Source organism: Caloenas nicobarica, chromosome 1, assembly GCF_036013445.1.
Source record: "Caloenas nicobarica isolate bCalNic1 chromosome 1, bCalNic1.hap1, whole genome shotgun sequence".
In the NCBI taxonomy this organism is placed as follows: Eukaryota; Metazoa; Chordata; class Aves; order Columbiformes; family Columbidae; genus Caloenas; species Caloenas nicobarica.
The window spans coordinates 104,898,171-104,919,156 of NC_088245.1; the positions used below are offsets into that span (position 1 = coordinate 104,898,171).

The following is a 20,986-nucleotide window of genomic DNA, read 5'->3' on the forward strand; positions in this document are numbered from 1 at the left end:
AATCCTAAATGCCTGCCAGGCACGGGGTCCTTTGCAACCCACACATGTGACTTTTCTTCAACAGATGTCTCTCCCTGTTCCCACCTCTGTTTACACTCAGACATGGTAACTCCCCTCCACCTTGAAAGAGAAATGTGAAGGCAAGAGACTCGAGAGTTTCAGGAACCGTATGGGTGCCAGGACAAGCTTTTCTGTCACACACATTGTTGGGGTGATGAAGCCTTCACTCTGCGAGAGCTGTGCCTTTCATCCTCAAGAAGGTAACACCCCAACACACACACCCTCCAAGTCCCTGTCACCTGTGGAGTACACCACAACTAAAGGCAACTAAAATCCATGGCTGTGGCAGTCACAAGAAGCACTTCTTCTCCCTTACTTTTTACTAACTGGCGCTGTGAAGAAAGCATCACATCAATACCTTTTAAATGACTGGACGTGCTTTACCCCAACAGCTCCACCCTTCACTCCTTAGCCTGGTGAAAGCTCGAGTATTGAGGAGGCGAGTCAGGTTTTGAGCAGACCCCCTAGCCATTTCTACATCTGGTTGGGTGGCAAGCTTAATTTCTTCTTCCTTTTTTTTTTCTTTTTTTCTTTCTCCATAAAAATACATTAAATTAAGAAGGGAGTGGTGGAAAAAAATAAATAGATAGATTAGATAGATACACTCACAAGGGAACTTTGAAAAATCTTGCCTGCTACAATCTTACAGGAGACAAAAGATTGTTGCACTTTTATGGGTTTTGGGAGACAGAAACACAAAGGAGCTTGATAGCTGAATACACTTAAGATGGTTTTAAAGCGAATGCCTCAGATATGGCTAGCAGCATTCAGCACAAGTGGTGAAATCCACCCAAGAAAATCAACACAAAGCAATAAACCTGGGGTGAGTTCCAAGTTGCCACTAGTTTAATGCCAGCTCAGAGATAGCTATATATGGAACACATAGCACAGGTGTGGTTTCCAGGGTAGTACTGTTTTCCAAGCTAAATAAATTAATCCTGCTGGATGTTTGTGCATTGTGACTTATGCTACTCTTCTGTATCGCATCAAGTTATGTCATGAGAGTATGAGCTTTGGAGGGAGGGAACCCCACAGTTGGAACAATGTGATTCACCTAACTAATGACGTCAGATACACTTTGTTGCTCTGCAACTCATCCACGAGTACAGTAAGCAGTATAGGCATCCTGGGGACATTACCGGATGGGTATTTCCCTGTCTCTGACTTTTTCTTATGAACAAGTGGACTAGCAATCCCCAAAGGGACTGCCGAAGCCCATACAATAGCCTAGGCAGTTTGACATTATTAGTCATTGTTTCATTCTGCAAGTTTACTTTGGTCATCTCTTTTTCAATGCAATTCCGGTAAGAATAGGTGCCTTGTCTTTGGTACATATGGACTTATTTGTATGTTGAATCGAGACCATAGTGTTTTGAAAGTATATCTAGCTGTATCTTTGCATTGAAAGAAACTCATATTCACTGGTGACATAAAAATCCAGTCTCTCCATTTGCCTAAGATTTCTGTTTGTAATCTCTGTTGACACCCATGCACATGCCGTATCATTAGCAGTTTTACTTAGGAGAAGTCTAATATTGGAGGATCCACGGGTTACTGAGTTGCACTAGGAGAAATGATTCATCATGCTTTTGTGCTGCATTATGCTAACGTTTTCACTTGCATACCTTTGAAATTACTTTTACTCATATACACAGAGGAAAGTAAAGTTGCTGCAAAATTCAGAAAGTGATGACAAGTACTTGAGAAAATTTGGCACAGAGATGCCTTCTTCAGGCAGGAGATGTGCTAGGGTATTGTTTTCAGTTCTCTCAGGTACTTTGCAAATCAACCACTGTTTCTAGAGATAGCTTTTAAACAAAGTGTTTGCACATGCATCTGGCATCAAGTAACTCCAGGTCATTTGGACACTTTCAGTTCACAGACTTTTGCAAAATATCCTGTGTGAGAAACGTAACACAACTAAAATCTTGGTGGTTCCCTGCAAATGTAAATAAATCTTTCTGAAAGTTGGAAACATACTCCTCTTGCTTCTTCTCCATTTATTAAAATTTCAGAACATGATGACAATAACTTCTTAGCATCCTTCAAAAGCTGGAAACCACAGCTGAAGGTCTCCTCATCTTGTTTGCTTTGTTACTGACCATATTCAGGCAGCCTTCCACTTGGAGTACCAAACAGCCCAGCTCCCAAACTCTTTGCCACAGCTTTCTGCATGAATTAGAAAAAATCACAATGCTTTTCTTTTATTGTTTATGGGTATAGGGAAGGCAGGGAAAGCAGAGTCAAGCAGACTGGTGTGAGAGGGTATTTAGCTTCCTGCGCAGCAATTTGAGCTTCCCAACCTGACTTTTCCTGTCCCACAAGCACTACCTTCTTAAAGTCATGACCTATTGCAAAGTTCCTTTTGTCAAGCACAGTAAAAAAGGAAATGCCACTACTTGAAAAGCCAATTAGTGCCAGTATTTGTCTAGCTAGGACACGCATTTTGCAATCCTCCTTCTGAAATTAAGCTGAGGGGGGATGGGAAGGCTCTCCTTTTAAAGATGGTGCTCCCTTTTTTATAATTGTCAATAGCATTCAGTGGCATGTCACACACCACAAATATTGTGCCTTGACATCTGAACAACTGAACACTCAAACACTCAAACCCCGATGTCACCGACAACACCCTTCTGCTGCTGGCAGGGGGGTAGTGCAGGAAGAAACTACCCAAAGGGATTACTGTCTCTTCACTTACTTGCACTCTCAGGATCACTGCCAGCTCCTGTTTCCTCTAGCGGTATATGGAGTGAGAGAAAGCATTCTCTCTCAGAGAGTCAAGCATGTGAAAAGAAGATTTCACATGTGAAACTGAGACCTGGAAAACAATCACTTGGATTCTTTTACGTTAATTCATTTTCCATATGATCGAGAAATTTACATACAGAGTTTATTTTTATCTTACTAGTCATCTGATGTGCCTGGGATCCCATTATGAATAATAAGTTGGGATGGGAATTAATGTTGGGTGCTTTATCACATAGATATTTCATGTTCCCCTAATTACTTTTTTTTTTTTTAACAAATGCATAGATTCTATGGCACAATTAGCATAAGGTTAGAAGATCTGTGCTCCTGATCATGTTTCAAAACACTCTTCAAACACAGTTCAAGGAAAAGCCCACTGCAGTCAATTTGAGGTACAGACACTCTCACTGACATCTGTTAATATCTGATCAAGCTCCTGTTCCACGGCCTTGAGCAAGTCTTTTATCATCACATTTTTGCCAACGGGAGCAGTACATACTTACCTGGAAAAGGAGTGTTTTTTACAAGGCTTCAAACATGGACATAGAAATGAGATGCAAGAACCATGGTTTACCACTTACTACCTTTCCTACTATGTGAATTTCCTAGAAGGCAAGAAAGAACTTGCAGCCTTGCTCTAGTTTGAAACCTCAAAGGTGTTAGCTGAAAACTATGTTAGCGAGGGTCCAATTTCCTTCTTGCAAATGGGATCAGCAATGTGCTGAAAAGTGCTCTCATTTAACATGCAAATGACTGAGTGCATGTCTAGCAGGGTACTACACTACCAAATATTTATTACTGGAATTTTTTTCAAATAGTCACAATAAGAAACTGCTGACACGAAACCCAACAAAGCAATTAAAAAAAAATGGAGCAGCTCATCAATGTCCAAAATAAGAACTCCTAAGCTAGCTATCCTTTACAACATGTGGCCTAGGACATTTATTGAGGATGTCAGCTCTGTCCCATCCAAGTGTGCTTTGGAGTTTGTTATGCTCAGAAGTTATTTGACATGAGGCAGTCTTGTATGAACACGTACCTTCTTCACATTCTCCAAATAGCAACAAACAGAAGCAAACATAAAAGCACATGGAGATATGCAACTTCTGTAGCTGTAGCCTAATACAAAATGCTATGAAGAGGATTTACTTTTACAGAAATTAGCCTATGTCCTGCCACCGAAATGCAACACTCTTATTTTTCTTCAGCACAACGGTATTGTCTTCATATATGTAATAAAGGATGTGTGATGTTTCTAAGATACTGTGACTATCTCAGTATTCATCCACTAGAAAGGAGATATAGGAAGGCAGAGAAGCAGCAAAAGTGTAAATTTTTCATTTGTCTCTGTATCTCAGAACTATAATTGAATCTAAACTCAGCAGAGGAGCCTGGTTTGCAGATAGTGGCAAAGCTCCAAGGCTGCGGCTTACACTGATTTAAAAGATCTGTGGCCTGTCCCAAAATGAGCAGAAGAAAGCAGTGCTGCTATTGGACAAGTGGCTTCTGAAAAATCAGACATACAAACATTCACTCTTCTTTAATTTCAGGAGTGTATTTCCCACACTGAGGTTGGGGGAATACTGATTTTCCCAGGCACACGGGTGAGCGACTGCAGCAGCCACACAAGACAACAATTATAATTAATATTTATATTAATTCTACTCTCACCTAAGAGGCAAAAAAATCTTTGGCAAAACTGAAAATTCTGAGGCTGTAACATCATCGGGGACACTGCTGAATCGATCATTAGAGAAATTTCACAGTTCCTTGTCAGGAGGTTCACTACTCAAAAGCATCAAAGCAGTAAAAGGCCAGAAACACATTTTACAGAGCTTGCTCAAAAGCTAGCAGAGTTAACTGGTATCCAACACAGAAGATCTCTCTGGAACGCTTTTAATGCAGTTACTATGAAAATCTGTAAATGTTCCAAAATAATCTGTTATATTGCTTGTCATTTCTTTCCTTAGCAATTCCTTTGGTCTTCAGTCTCTCACAGTCCCTCGCTCATAGGAGTACTTTTGGCTCACATCATTGCTCCTGGTGGTAATACTCTGTTCATCTCAATTTTGGAGGTGCTCATGGACTAGAGGAGGAAATTAGACTTTATACCCCACACCTCCAAACGTGAAGGAGCTCAGCTTTAGAAAGAGTCTGTAATGACTGGAAATCCTGGTTCACTATAGTATTATCGGGATTGCCACAGGGACAAGATTTTACTCCCTTGAAATTACAGCTCTGGAAATGCTACAAAAAATGGCTGGCCAAGGGTGAGAGGATAGCCATGAAATACAGGAAGCAGCATCCCCAGGGAATTTATCGAAATGTATTTACAGATCTTTTTGCGTGTATTAATACTGTTTGTGACTCAGGGCTCTTAATTCATCAGCAATCACCCTCTCATCGGATACCCTGATGGAAGGCAGGGAGCAAGGAGCAATACGCTACATAGTTTCCATACAGTTGTCGCAGAAACAGCAGAAATTAAGTTAATTCCCACGCACTGGCTCCTGTACCACCTCGCACCCTGAAAGCAAGCGCGCCTCCGCTCTCTTGCAGAGCTGCTGCCAGACAAAGGCACAGAGATTTCCCCGACTCCTTGTCATTCAGCCACACGCACATGCACAGATACACACCCTCCTCCCCTTCGTCTTTCAGTTTTCACGTGGATAGCTCAGTTTATTACCCAATGCTGTAAATGCAAAAACGAGTCACCCGCACCATCCACCCCTTTCTGCCCCCTACTCAACGGCAATCACCCCTCCCCCAGCTAGATTATGCTGATTTTAGGTCCGATTGCTGCTCGGGGGTTGCTGATTGAATTCCCCGAGAGACCCGTTAATGACATTTGGGACCCCGCAGCGCCGAGACCCAGCAAGCCTGGCCCAGCCGGGACCCACCACGGCTTCAGCCCCGGCCCTCCCGCCCCCCACAGCCGCGGGCAACCACGCCCGGGCGGGGGGCACCGCACCGGGACCGACCCGCTGCTGGGGAGCGGGGCTGAGGCCAGGGCCGGCATCTGGCCAGAGCCATTGTCTGCTGGACCGGCACCAAGGCATGGCCTGGCCGGGGGGGATGGTTCTTTCTTCCCTTTGCAGCGGGGCTGCAAGGACAGCAATGGGATTTTATTCTTTCCTTGCAGCAGATTTGCAAGGACAGCGATAGTTTATTTTCTTTCTTTGCAGTAGGGTTGCAAGGGCAGCAATGGGATTTTTCTCTCCCTGCGGCAGGGTTGCAAAGGCAGAGGGGGAAGGGAAGGGAGGGCGGGAGCAACACCCGGATCTCTGAAGGGACGAGGGTTTCGTCTTTTCCTTCGAAATGCGGAAATTTGAGTAACACAATCAGCGAGCTGATATTGCTCAAGCAGGAGAAGGGCAAAGAAGAGAACTGAAGCAAAACCACCGCACCACTCACGGGCGAGCACAGCTCTCCGCCGCTCCGGAAAGTGGCCGGCGGCTGCCCCTGCCCCCTCGCCCCCCTACCTTTGCCCCCCTGCCCCTGCTCCTGCCCCCGCCCCGGACGCGCACCGGCCCCGGGACGGCGGGGCAGGGCGGGGGCCAGGGACAGCGGCCGTTCCCCCGGACCGTCCCGGGGGTGCCTCCTGCCGACCGGTGCCGGGGCGGGGACCAGGACCGAGACCGAAAGCAAGGCGATTTGCGGCTTTAAGAGTGTGTATGTGTGCCTCGGTGTGTGTATATAGCTGTGTGTGCGTGCATGCGTGTGCGCAGGGGGGTGGAGGGCTGCGCGGCGGAGGGAGGGGAAGGAAGCAAGGCGGGGGGGGGGGGGGCAAAAAAAAAGAAAGAGAAAAAGGCGGAAAGCGGCAAAATGGTTAGCGGGTGACATCACCGTCATTTGCATAGGCGCGGGGATAAAACCGCCCCGCCAGCGAGCGCTCTTTATACTGGCTTGCGGAGCGGCGGCAGCAGCGAGCGGCGGGTCCGAGCATCACCGCACGGCGACACCGGTGGGTCCCATCGCCCCCTCCCCCATCCTCCCCCCCCAGTACTCCCTCCCCTCGGGTCCCCCAGCGCGGCCAGCACGAGCCCCTGCCCGGCACCCTGGCTGGCGAGGGACGGCGGGCAGGGCAGGGCAGGGGGGCAATTGTCCGGTGGGGGGGGGGGGGGGCTATTGTCTCGGGAGGGGGGTATTGTCTGGGGGCCGTGCCGTTGCAGGGCGGTGGCGTGCGCGCCGCAAGCCGGCTTTGTTGCCGTCCCAGGGCTTTATTTTTTAATTAATTTTCCACTAACGAGTTAAAACCGCGGTCGGCGCCGGGCGGTTCCCTTCTATTGTACTCTGCAGCGCGCAAATACTGGGAGTTGCCCCCGGCGGCGAGCTGCACTGCCTTTGATGCTGGATTAAACTAACAGTTTTTTTAAATTACAATTACTATTTTTAAGTGTGCCGGGGATTAAGCGGCTTATTTTCGGCGTGCGTTGAGTTTTCGGCTCCCCGCGTTGGGTGCGGCGGGGCGCGGCGCCGCTGCCGCCCCGGGGTCCGGGGGGGAGACCGGGGAGCCCTGGCCGGGGGTAACGGGCTGTTCCCCTTGTGTGCGCAGAGTCACCTGCCAACATGTCCGACAAACCAGACATGGCTGAGATCGAGAAATTTGACAAGTCCAAATTGAAGAAGACAGAGACGCAAGAGAAAAACCCGCTGCCTTCAAAAGAAAGTGAGTGCGGGCAGGCGGCGGGGAAGGGCAGGGAGCGGGGGAGGGAGGCAGGCAGGGAGGCAGGCGGGGGGGCGGCAGGCAGGGAGGGAGGGAGGCGGGAGGAGACAAAGACGGGCGGCAGGCGGGGGTGCGGCGGTGCGGGTGGAGGGAGGATATAAGGCTGTGGCTGTGCCAGACAGCGAAAACCCGAACCCACGGCGTAGTAGCGCTTAATTTACAATTATTTACATTTCTTTTTTTGATACATCTTTTTTTATACTTGATATTTTTTACAAATTATAGGAATTGTCATGTGAATACATTTCAGGTTCTCAATCTTCATCTTTTTCTCTCCTTTTCTGTTTTTTTTTTTTTTTCCTCTTTTTAGCAATTGAACAGGAGAAGCAAGCGGGTGAATCGTAATGAAATCTGCCCTTCCAAATTATGCACTGTACATTCCACAAGCATTGCCTTCTTATTTTACTTCTTTTAGCTGTTTAACTTTGTAAGATGCAAAGAGGTTGGATAAAGTTTAAAATGACTGTACTGCCCCTTTCACATCAAAAGAATAGAGAGAACTACTGACACTGAATGAAGGCGCTGCCTTTCCCTCTGCCTGTCTGGCTTTGGTCCTGGTGGCATGAAAGAGCTTGCATGTTGATGAAAGAAGAACTTGGGTGGGACTACAGTAAACTAGAGTAACACACGAATAAATGCAAAGCTGTACCAAGGTCCTGCGAGCTGTAAAATGCAGTTAATCGAGTGCCATTTTTTTTTTTTTGTTCAAATGATTTTAATTATTGGAATGCACAATTTTTTTAATATGCAAATAAAATGTTTTAAAATCTGGATGGTATTTATGTCCTCTATTTGGAGAACTGTATCAAAGGATATGAAGCATAAAAGCCGGTACTGAGACACGGGATACTATAAGACCTCTGGAGATGACTCAATCATCATTCTCATTTTTTTCTCTGTGTGCTCTCACCAATAGATAAATTTGCATACTTCAAAGCTAGCTTTTGCACAGTTACAGTAAAAAATTGCATGTCATATAATTTGTTGCCATGTGAGTATGTAACTTTAAATATTTTTTTAATGTAGACATTGATAAAGGCAGAAAACTTGGCTATGTTTATTGCTTTGCCCCTCCCATAGCATAGCTCTTATAATAACTGTTCTGTAATGTTGCAGAGGTTCAACCTTGGTTGTAGAAATCCATAACTGATTTAATAATTAAGGCTTGTTCTGCTGATAACAGTATTTAAATGAAGAAGTCATTCTAATTTTCAGTCTGTGATGGAATATAAGCTTTTCAGTATTGTAAAGCTATTTTAGTGGATTGTGTCCCACGGAACTAAAAATGATTTTGCTATAAAAAGATAGTCATGTTTTGAACGCTTTTATAATCTCTTCATGGTTACTTGATTCTAAATATTTGTATCAGGAAAAAAAAAGCTCCAGTTTCTTTACTAGTTCAAAACTAACCATTTGGGAGCAAAGACCTCATGGTAACTTTTAAAATGAAGATGATAACAGTAAATCCTACATGCAAATAGCAACACTCCATATAGCTGGTTTATGGCAGTTCATTCAGACCTAGGACACTTTCCAGTTATTTTCTCTCAAATGATGGCAGGTAACATCTGTGATCCAGGGAGGTCAGTAGGAGTTGACTTCAGCAGTTGTGGATTTCATCTATTACTCACTTTGAAGTGAGTAACATTTGGGAAAAAAATGCTGTCAGCCTGTAGGAGGGTGGTGAGTGCAGTTCTTCAGTGCCTTAGTTGCATCTTCAGGGCTTGACCCTGTATTTATTTCAGCCAGCTCCTATAAAGCAAAATTAGTCCCTCTGGGGAATCCTGGGTTTTGCTGGGCCTGCTGACCTGGGGGGAGTCACGTAGATCTGGGGTTTCATTCTCCCACCTCTCCCTTGCAGCATCTGACTGCAGCAACCAGCCCTGTCCTTGAGTTCACACTAGTGAGGGCAGTGGGGCTCTTCTGTGTGCAGGTCTGGTGGATATCTGTGCTGCTGGAGAAGGAGAGAGCCCTGGGCTGCTGCGTGTTTGTGGGTACAGTCCACAGCCACCCAGCAGTAGGCAACTTGCAGAATTGAGTGTTTGGTGAGAATCTAAGGGTTCAGGCCTGAGATGTTTTGATGCAGTCCATGGGAAGATTTGGGAAGTCCTGGTGGCGTAGGACCTCACAGTAGTTTTAGTTAAAGACTGAAGTGAGGCATTTCTTATGCTTGTAAATGTTTGGAGCTTTCATTTTTTTCTGCATATATAATGGGAAAAGCATAGGAAACTTTTAGCTGAGTTTCTGAAAAGTCAATTAAACAATCAACTCCCAGCTACTGATCTTAATCAGGTAACACAGGATGTAACATGACTAAATTCAGAAGTGTACAGTCTGAACTGTACGTGCGCAAATGAGTAGAAGCGAGCACTTGCTTACTGGGAATTCATCTATGGGAAGAAAACCAAAGCAATGCGTTTCTGAGAGAGGCAAAGCAGGAGATGTATATAGCTTGATGTAAGTCAATGAAAGTGCATGCTGTAAGCCAGCATAGTTCAGCAAAAACGTAATGGGATATGAGACCTCTGACTTCAGAATTGCAAGTCCGAAGTGATCAGAAGATGGTGCTGCCCAAAAGGTACCACCACCTGTGACGTGCCTGGTGGCCTCAGGCGCATGGTAAGAGGTGGTGAAGCTCAGATCTGTTTTCAGGAGATACGGCAATAAGCTACTACTACTGTTAGGAGCTCTGTTTCCACATCAAGAACTGAATAAAATACAAAATCAACTGGAAAATAAACCTTCCAGGTCAAATTCAGCAATTACTGGCTCCTATCATCCCCTGCTTTACTCCTTGTTCAGTATTTTGTGTATATTCAGAGAAAATCGTGGCAGATCCTCTCCATAAATTGCATAGACAATGTTGAGGTGGTCACATCTGACACCTGCTTCACAGCGGTGCAATTGATGGCATGAGACATGAGGGCTCAGATGGATCGATTGTAATACTCGGGGCTGCATCTGCGGTGGTGGTTGGTGGGGGCTAATAAAGGAGACCAGTCTCTTTGGCTGTCAGTCTAGAAACTTTCACCAGCAACAAACTGACCAGAAAAAAAAAAAAAATACAGCCCAAAACCTGGTTACGAAAAAGGGTCATCAGCAACAGAAAAGCACATATGGTTTTTGATCCGACATGCTGTGCAGTCACATTATCCCAGCCCTACGAGATGAAGGTTTTACGGTGTCTGGCGTGCTGCCTCCCCACCCCCAGCAGCGAGGCAGCTCCCTCGCGGCTACATGGTGAGGAGCTCTGCCCTCAAGTGCTGTACCAAATTCTTCCTTTCTCAATATTTAAGAAAAGATATTTCTCCCTCTTTCATGCACCTCCCCAGTTACCATTAACCATGCATATATTGGACAGGAAGTGTATGCTAACAAGATCCAAAATAGAACATTGTGGTATTAAAATTAATTGCAGAAATGTGGAGACCTTAATGCAAGCATTTTGGTCTTCTAGACTATTTTTGTGCAATGCTGAATGTGTGATAAAACACCACTTCCCCTAGTAACCTTTTACTTCCCTAGAAACAGTGTAGAAATGAGCAGTTCCTATTGTGTATTGTAATCATATATGGCTGCCACATACATCTGCTGCACAACATAGTTTTATTAAGAAGGAACTGTGCACTAATTCAAGCATCATATAAAATACAATGACCACATAATACAGTGTTCAGTGCAATAATTCCCCTGGGCTGATACTAAAAAGGGTGTGAAGAAATAAAAAAAATGCAGCTCATGCTTATTTGATGATATACAGTAGGATGACTATGCAAAGCAACCTATGGCAGTCTTGGCAGAGCTGCCTTCCATGAGATCATCTGCTGCACCAGCTTTGTGCATTTTCAATTCAACAGGCGAAGCAACCAAGTTGTAAATAAAATGGGCTGTTTTGTTAATTTGGAGAAAGGCAATTCCAGACAACATTTATCCATTATTTGTACACTGTCTGACAGATTAATTTGCTATTGTCCCTGTGATATGATAATTTTTTTAAAAAAGCTCTGCTCTTTACCATACACCTATTTCAAAATTCTGTGACTTATGATAAGAAATAATCCATTTTTCTCTCTGTTTTCAGCTGTAGTTAATGACCTGGATTCTGGTATTGCTTTTACCAGGTTTTAAAAATGTCAGACTCCTCTCTGAATTTCTCTCCTTCCTGCTTATAAAAAAAAAAAATAGGGGGTTCTGAGAGATGTTTAGTTTCGCCTCTGGGTTAATGAGCCTTCAGCATATTGGGACCACAGCAAATATACATTTTTTTTCTCGTTTCTGCAATCATGAGGACTACGACATTCCTTTTTTTCTTTGTAATCAAAAACTGAGGTTCTCAGGAGATTTTTCAGTCTCCTGGAGCTTGGGCTTTATGAAAACTGTCAGGCATGATGAAATTCATGCAATGTAATGAGAATTGGAAACTGGGAGATTCTCCACCCACTGCTCCCTCACAACAAGAGGATGCTGATGGCAAAGCACGATCAAATCTATAGCATTAGTTTCAGCCCATGATATGCAAAGAATGTCAGAGTGAGGCCTGTAAGGAGTAAACGTCTCTTTCTTTTTTTTTTTTTTTTTTTAAAATTCGGAAGTCCTAAAGCCTCAGGCTTTCTGATAGCTCTGGATTTATTGTTTACCTAACAGATTTTTCCTTCACCAGTAATTTGCAAATGAATAGGTGGATTTACTCTAATTTAAATATATTTCCAGCATTTGAATAGTCCCCAAATATTCACAACATGTCCAATCAAAACATTGTCCTGGAAAAAAAAAATTCATCATTCCATTGACCGAAAGCTTATTGGTGATGAAGAAACTTTTTACCACTACTGTCATTCTGATCATTTTATCTTTGGTATGTGGTCCGGGGCTTGGAATTTGGGCCTGGAAATGATCTAATGATCTCATGTAACATTGCATATTCCATGAACAGACATTTGCACTGCTCTTTGTTTGCATAATATGGATGAATATTGAGTACACTTAGAAGTTCACTACAGACTTTGAAAATTAAAACAAAGAAAACAAATGACCCACAAAAACCCAAACCCAACCCAACCCAAAACAAACAAAAAAACCCCACAAAAACAAACCCGACCCTATTCAACCAACCAACCAACAAACAAGAAGAGGAATGCATTTGCGCATTTTATAATATTTGCCATTAATAATTTAGTTATTCCTAGCATCTTCTATTACGCTACTTTGAAGCTGTAGCAGCAACATTCATGTCTCTGAAATAAGACAGATGAACTAGCTGAAATTTACTTCTCTCTAGATCAAAAGGATGAAATTCAGGCTCTCAGATGCTTCAATTCTCCCCTAATGTATTTCACAAATTTTCATAGATATCACCTTATGCTTTATTTCCTATAGCAGTGCTTCCTTTCCATCTGACATATAACTATGTAAGATATGGTTTACATTACTCAGGTATAGCATTTTCAAATGTTTTGAAATGGAGAAATAGTTCTTCAAACTATCACTTGCAGCTTTGGAATTTATCTTTAAAGCCATCCGCACAGCTAGATGTTGATGCAAAATAATGTAGAGAATTTTGAAGCTACATAATAATCTGAAAAATCACTTGCTGGATTAATTTTTCATGCATCGCTGTTACTTCACCTGCTCTATATCATCTGACCTGTGTAAGAAGATTGAGCCAACAGACGGATATGCTTCATCATTTCCCCCAAACTAGGCACTGCGTCTCAGAAATGCCACTGATCCACTGTGCAGTGGGAATGGCAGTCAATATTATAAATGTGACAATGTCTAACATGTTGTGGTATTTCCTGAAGGACAAAAATTTCAGGTGTTTGGCAAAGGGCTCATGACACTTGCTTTCCTCTCTGAAGGGTCCTAATTTGGCATTGGACAACACTATGCATGAAAACCAATTTTAGGTCATCTTTAGAGTATTCTGAGACTATACAGTTATAATTATCAAAACCAAGACGGGAACCAGGTAGAAAAATAGAAAGAAACATTCTCTAACTCATTTCCAGAATGTCCTGTGTGTGATTTCATCACTTACAAAGGATGTGGCCATATCAAACTCAGACAATAAAAAGATGATACTAGGTTACATTGGTGTCCAGTAAAATTGGTCAAAGGAATAACTGCTTGGACTTTACTGCTGTTATTTTTTCAAGGTATTATGGCAGCACCTTTGTGCCTTTCATAAAACAAGGGATACAAAGACGTGTGTAGTGAAGAAACTGTTCTTATGAGAACAGAGTTGACTCCTGAGCACAGATTTGGTAAAATCAGGAGTCACCATGAGGACTGCCCACAGCAAGCACGGCCTAGATGTACATGAAGTAGACCCAAGGCTGCAACAGACTATAGTCTGCCTTGAAAATGTCACCTCCTGCTTTTCCTTCTTGCTATAATAGATTACTGTTTCTGCCAGACTTCCTATATGCAGCTGTGTCTTTGCATGCATGCAACGCCCCAATGATTCGATATATCCTCAATGTTTGGTTTATTACTGAAATTTAGCTTTGGTATCTTGGGTTGTCACAGGCACCTGATCCTCCCCTGAAGAAAAGAAAGCCCAGAGAGGAGTATCAAGAGAGAACTGAGAAATGTCCATTCTTTGTGATGCATGTTTTTCTGAATGCGTGATGACAGCAACCAGTGGTGCAGAAAAGGCTATTTCAGGGTGACATCATCAGTCACAAAAGCTGACATGGCCCTGAGCATCTACATTCCCAAAGAGGACACCATCTCCAGCATGCTGAGCACCCGCCAGGCTCACAGCAAGTTTATTCCCATCATTTTGGGTTCTCATGAAGAGGCACCGCGTGGGCAGGTCACCCAGCGGTGCACATTGCTGGCAGCATCATCGGGTGGGTTCCCAGGTGCAGCCCCAGGACACTCCTCTGGGCAGCTGAGCCTTTTCTATTTTAACATTTTTATTCAGCTTTCCTGTCAGCTCATTTCATTGCTAGTTGGTCTGCAAGCTGCTGTTCAAAAACAGGCCAGCTCCAGCCCATCTCAGGGCTAGTGCTGGCTGCATGCTGTTGTTTTTTGGTGCCATGGGCTCCTGTGTGCCTCTCATGTCAGCTCCAGCACCCTTCACCCTGCTCTGCCTGCCCATCAGAGATGCCCTGATGTCAAGAGATCCCCGATCCTGCACATCTGCTGCCCTACCTAGAGGTGAGAACAGTGGGTAGCATTGGTATCTCTTTGTCACCTTAGGGTCAGGAGGAACACAGAGAACAAATTTCATTAAAGCAAGGACAGGAAGGCAAAGATAACTTTGTAAGAGCAGAGGCGACTGGTTAGTTGAATTGAAAGAAGCTGACAAAAAAGCCTTTTCTTGTTATATGTGCTTGCTAGTTTCAATCTTTTCTTGGAACCTCTTTTGAAAAGTAGACTTCAAAATATATAGGAACCTCCCAGAAAAAATATATTTCATACCATAAGCACTGGCAACATTGCTTTTTTTTGACAGAAATAGTAGACAGTGAAGCTCCCGGTTATGAAGTTTCAGCCATACAGAAAAGTACCGTAAAATGATTGAGTCCTACCAGCACTATACAGGAATATAGACCAGCCATAACCTTACCAATGCAGGCTCAGTGGTGGGTTTAGGACTGCTTTGCATCCTAGGAATGGTGCAAACCAGATCATACGTAAATCCATTACTTCAATAATCTGATGAGTAGATCAACGGTACTACACTGTGTATGAAGGCTTTTCTTGATAGAGAGGCTGATGCCTAGGTCTTCAAAAAATCTTGTCCTTAGATTAGGTCAGAGGCTAGAAGGTCCCCATAGAAATTATCATGGACAGTGTAATAAAATGTCTTCCATGAGAAAGCAATACACAATGAGCTTTATACAAACATTGCTATTCCCTAGCAGTAGCAAACAAAGCATTTCAAGAAATGAAGTGTGTTGATGAAGGCATCAATGAGTTTAGTCCCACTCTATTGTTTCAGCATGAATTAGGAATAAGAGAACTCCTGGCAGCTGACCTATATCCCACCGCTCTGACATGTTAGGGCAGGATAGATGGATCCCAAACAGTCTCATCTCCATAGCTCGTGACTACAAAAGCAACTCGTGCTTGCTTGGATCATGCAGAGAGCATTGCTTCCAGGAAGAACTTCACGTTTCTTTTTTTTTTTTTTTTTTTTTTTGAGTGACTTTAACTACCACTCTGGGAGACACACAGAAATCTGCTGCCTACTTCGCTTTTGGTAGTTGGCTTGCTAGCATTAAGTGGACGGGGGAGGGGGAAGCTCTGAAAATGAGTGAAGCTAAATGACACCGCTCCTCAGCATGAGAAGTTAGTGTGATGCCAAGAGCAATACAGGTGAAAAACCTTTCCAGGATAGATGCCCCCTTTTACAGGAGTCCGTACATAGGCTGTACATACCCATATACGGCTGCTTCCCCAGTGCTTTGCTTGTTAAAGTCATCTCTGCTGTATGTGGGAGGTGTGGGTTACACTGAGAAATGCCAAAGTAGCTCTCAAAGTCCTTGCTGCATTTTAAAGGTTAAAACTAGGAACAGTCTGGCATTCTTTGAAAGATCTTTAAATGGAACAGAGCTGTTTAATCACATGCATTGCAGCACGAGCACAGTTTCTTCTATATCCTTTTCAGCTGGACTTTGTGAGCTGATAGGCAGTTTGTTTTCAGCAAAGGCTGCGCTGTGGCTATCTACCTACGGTTTGTGCTCTCAGAGATCGAAAAAAACCCCCAAAAAACCAAAAAAACCCCACCTCCAGCAGATAGTGTTTTAAGACCAGAAATGTGTTCACACAATTTTCAGTTTGGTGGCCTGAAAGACTCCTAAATGCATATTTAGGGATAACGTTAACAGAGCAGTTGGGTGCTCACAGCTTCCCGTGAAATTTCCCTTCCTGCTGAAGTAAAGGCCTGTGAAATGCCAAGGTGCTGAGCAGGTGGGCTTGCCTTCATTCCAGTGAGATTTCTAGATGTTTATAGCACATCAGGCTGTTTTTTATTTGAGTGCCTAATTAAGGGTAATAATGTAGTTTTAGTCCCTTGCAACTCGTGCCTCCCCCCCCACCCCCTGCCACTCATGGTTTTAGCTTGTCTGGGGCCTTTTTGGCAGGACTCTGTTGCAACAAGTGCTTTGCAGAATAAATTGGAGTATCCCCTCTCTTTGCATGACATCTGAAGTGCAATTGCATATCTCAAGGTTTTCTCTTCTCACTATGTCCTTGTTTTTAACCAAATCCTGTTTTTTTTTCCCTAAATTTGTTCCACTCCCTGTGGATAGGTACCCTGAAAATACCACTGTTACGTGCCCAGGAATCTTGGCCTTCTCCTCAGTCCTTGCTCGTCATACCCAAACTGTGGGTCTACCAACCCTGCCAGCAACTACTCCCTACTTCAGATTGTATTTCTTACTCCATTATACAGTCTAGTAGTCTGCCAGTTTGCTTGGCGTCTCCAAATCACTCTCAGCAGGATCCTGCTGCCAACTTTTTGACAGTGGGACTTCATCAAATATCTTCTGCCTGAGACATCCATGCCTTTAAAATACTCCCAATAAAAGCTTCACTCTTTCCTTTCCCCTCATTCTGGAGTGGCCTAAACCAGTCCCTCAGGGCTGACCCAGCAGAAGCAGCAGCAGCATGTCAGCAAACTGGAAGGGTCAGATGCTGTTTGGGCTGCCCATCAGGAAGAAAGAGCTCTTATCTAACCTTTACGCAGTCCTTCCCCTTGTTCATTTTAGCTTTGCAACACTAAGTATTAGGTTTTTTTAATGAGCTTGTTTGTTTCTAGTGCCAAGTCCCTAGACTCATCCTCTTTCACACTGCTAGCCAGCAGTGGGAAGGTTAAAAATGCAGTCAGTTACCAGTGGCAACATACTAGTGTTGTAAATCCTGCCCACACATCTTCAGATCTACTGACATTTGAAACATCTAGGCCCTTTCTGTTAGCTATGACAGTGTAATTATGTCTCGGTATATCTTTTTTTCCTACATGTCATCCTCCTGGAGTGCTCAGGCAAGTATATATGAGGGATATATATGGAAGGAGAAAGAAAGAAGGAAGCTGAAGTTATAGAGAAAGAGAGGAAGCCATTGCAAATCGTTTGTTGGGGGTTTTGAAAGAGCAATATCACATATCAATAGTTGCAATCTAATAGCAGATTATTGATCCCTTTAAATTATTTTAGTATGTTGCCTGTGAGCTGCAGGTCAGGCTGTGCCAGTGAAATCAATTACATTTTATATCAGTACCATATGCTTATCTCGCAGAGCAGGAATGTGGAGGTGCTGTACGTCCTTCTTGTCAGCAGTGCCATAAGCTAACAGACTGTGTGTAGCAGGACTGGCACATTTGCTAAGGCGAACACGTGAAATATCCATGCAGAGTACAGTGAATCACTGCCACTTCTCATTGGAGTCAGCAGGGACAGGAGACAGCTTTGCTGTTGGTCAGGATTTGACTTGATGAAAAATTGGCCTGAAGGAATGTGAGACCCCTTTGTTTATAACACACACACACACACACAAGATGCAATTTCCAAGTGGGCTGTGCTTCTAAATGCTGAGAGAATAAGGCTTGTACTATTTGCTTGAGTTTTTTTCTGCCCTCGCTACTGCCTTGTTCAGTGGCTACGACCACTGTTACTTCTTCAGAATTTTGTGGGAGTCCACCCTGGCGTAGGTGACAAAACGGAGCCGCAAGTGATGGGAAGGGTGACCATGACTTCAGCTGGATACATACGGGGAAGCAGCAAGCCCCAGATAGAATCTTGCTTTTGGCAACTTTCTTCTGCACAGTCCCACAAAGGAAGACAGGGGGAAAGTGTCATCCCTTCATGCCCAGCTCTGGCAAGTGATCTGGAGCAGCTGGTCGTTTTGGTCACTTGCTGCTGGCCCAGAGGCAGCAAGTGGAAGGCACTGGTGGGACGGAACACCTCACCCATCATCCTTCACACAGAGCTGTATCCAAAGATGCATGCGGCATTAAAAGACAGATAGGAAACTGGAGTACCACGCAGTGCTTAACATCTGTTTTAAAATTCCCTTTTATTGATTTTTATACAGAAGCAATACAGCTTGCATCAGCGCTGTATTATAGCCATCTTAATCACACGTGTCTTCAAGCGCGATATCTTTCTAAAATGTTATCGGTGTTAAAAGAAAATGAGCCACCAGAGAGAACAAACTAATAAAATCTTACGATTATGAAGAAATCACAAGCAGTTTACTCCCTTGTCCACTCCTGTGTGGAGGGCTATTTATGGAGAGGGCATGCTCCAGGCTGAGTGAAGATGGCAGTAACCGGTGGGACTAATCACATGAGTAAACACCACACCGATGAACAAAGATTTGGCAGGATTAAGTACACAGTTCTTCTCTGCTCAGATAAATCAATTTATTATATGATCAAGGCCTGTGCTTTCGTCTTTGCAAATGTAATTTTTTTATAACAGCATGCTGAATTTCAGCAATAAACACTGAATTCTTTCAATAGATTTAATGAAGTCTGAGAAATTAGCCTTTCTGATATGTCCTTATGTTATTAGGCCCTTATAGATAGATTCCTTCTTCCATAGATGCAAAGTATAGATTTTCAGTCTGGTAATGGACTGTCCACTGCCTTCAGCCACTATTCGTACTTTTGACAGTAACGAGGCCATTATTACAAGTTCAGCACAATTTGTCCACTGTTCATTACTTACATAGAAGGAACATATTGCAGGCAGACACTCCTTCTTCATACACAAAACAGTATTTTCAATGAGACAGACAACATACTTGAGCCCTTATGAACATTTAGACATTATGGTATTTGACAGATGAAGAAATATCTCCAGTGTAATTCTGCAGTATCCAATCTATTGTAGTGTATATTGTGCTGCTTTAGGCAAATTATATACATAGAAGATGAAAACTGGCTGTTAATTTGCATATACCATTCTTGGTAATGTTTTAAGAATTATTATGTATTTGACCAAGCTGACAAATATTTGTGATGTTAAACCATGCTTCAGTTTTATCTCAACAAGCAAGGAGATGTTCAGCTAGCTACTGCAGACATCTCTATTGACTTTGAAAGGAAACTTGTCTGCTAATTTCGGTCTTTCAAATTGTGCAGAAGTTAGAACACCAAACCAGCCTAAAATAGATGGTGCAGATACACTTATAACAAGAACCTGTTATTGCGCACTTTCTTTTGTGGGCTACGTTTCAAATACTCAGCTGGACTAGCAGGAGGTGGATGGCTCCATGAATGGAGCGTGCAGGAACTGTGGAAATTTATGTACACCCTCAGTCTTGACACATTTACTACCTGATATTACTAGGCTTGGATAGGAAAATAAAAGTGCCAACACAGATAGTATTTTCTACAAGCAGAAGGAAAAGAATGTTCCTTCTGTGGGGGTAATTGCCGCCACTGCTCCTCATCATAGAATCATAGAATGGTTTGGGTTGAAAGCCACCTTAAAGATCATCTAGTTCCAATCCCCCCTGCCATGAGCAGGGACACCTTCCACAAGACCAGGTTGCTCAAAGCCCCATCCAACCTGGCCTTGAACACTGGAGCTAGTAGTGAAGCAACTGATTCTGTCATATTATGTTTTCAAAGACTGGATTTCCTAGAGTCTCTTAGTGGTTTCTTTACAGTACTGTTAATGTGACCAGACCATGATCACACATAAATACTGGTTAAATTAATTTGAACATCTTCTTACTAATCCTTTGAAGACAATGTGGACAGTATAATTTTAAGCAAGTTTATTTGTAGAGGCCCCTTATTTTACTGCTATGCTCAGTTTTGCTTTTCCTGTTGAGCATTTGGACAGACTTTCAGAGGACATTGTAAAAGACCAGACGGCAAGATACTTACCTGTGCATAGGTGTCTAAATAGGTGAGCTTTTTGGACAAGATTAAGCCAATTAAATAGATATGTTCATTACAGATTATTGAGCTATTAATTTTCCTCATCCTCAGGGATGAGGCATCCACAGCTTCTCTGGGCAACCTGTTCCAGTGTCTCACCACCCTCATGGTGAAGAATTTCTTCTTTATCAGTTTAAAGACATTAGTCCTTGTCCTATCACTATATGTCCTTGTAAAAAGTCCCTCTCCAGCTTTCTTGTAGGCCCCTTTAGGTACTGGAAGGCTGAAATAAGGTGTCCCTGGAGCCTTTTCTTCTCCAAGCTGAACAGCCCTAGTTCTCTCAGCCTGTCCTCATGGGAGAGGTGCTCCAGCCCTCTGATCATCTTCACGGCCCTCCTCTGGACTCGCTCCAACAAGTCCATGTCTTTCTTATGCTGTGGTCCCCAGAGCTGGATGCTGGTAAAGACTGAGGCAAAGAAGTCATCAAGTACCTCAGCCTTCTCCATATCCAGGTAAACAGGTCTCCTGTTTCCTTGCAGAGAGGGTCCACATTTTCCCTAGTCTTCCTTCTATCACTGACCTACCAATAGAAGCTCTTCTTGTTG

At 43.5% G+C, this 20,986-nt stretch overlaps 1 protein-coding gene across 1 annotated transcript; it reads left to right on the top strand.

The window, feature by feature from the left end:
• Positions 1-6,663: 6,663 nt before the first annotated feature.
• TMSB4X (thymosin beta 4 X-linked) lies at positions 6,664-8,305 on the top strand. Its single transcript, XM_065642922.1, has 3 exons — positions 6,664-6,772; positions 7,364-7,477; positions 7,845-8,305. Exons 2-3 carry the CDS (start codon positions 7,378-7,380, stop codon positions 7,877-7,879), a joined length of 135 nt encoding a protein of 44 aa, XP_065498994.1. The 5' UTR covers positions 6,664-6,772; positions 7,364-7,377; the 3' UTR covers positions 7,880-8,305.
• The last annotated feature ends 12,681 nt before the right edge of the window (positions 8,306-20,986 follow it).

What these genes read in the sequence shown, in the direction of transcription:
- TMSB4X (XM_065642922.1), top strand. Translation starts at nt 7,378, where the DNA reads ATGTCCGACAAACCAGACATGGCTGAGATCGAGAAATTTGACAAGTCC. An exon ending in CCCGCTGCCTTCAAAAGAAA is followed by an intron (nt 7,478 to 7,844) that starts GTGAGTGCGGGC and finishes TCCTCTTTTTAG; the next exon opens with CAATTGAACAGGAGAAGCAA.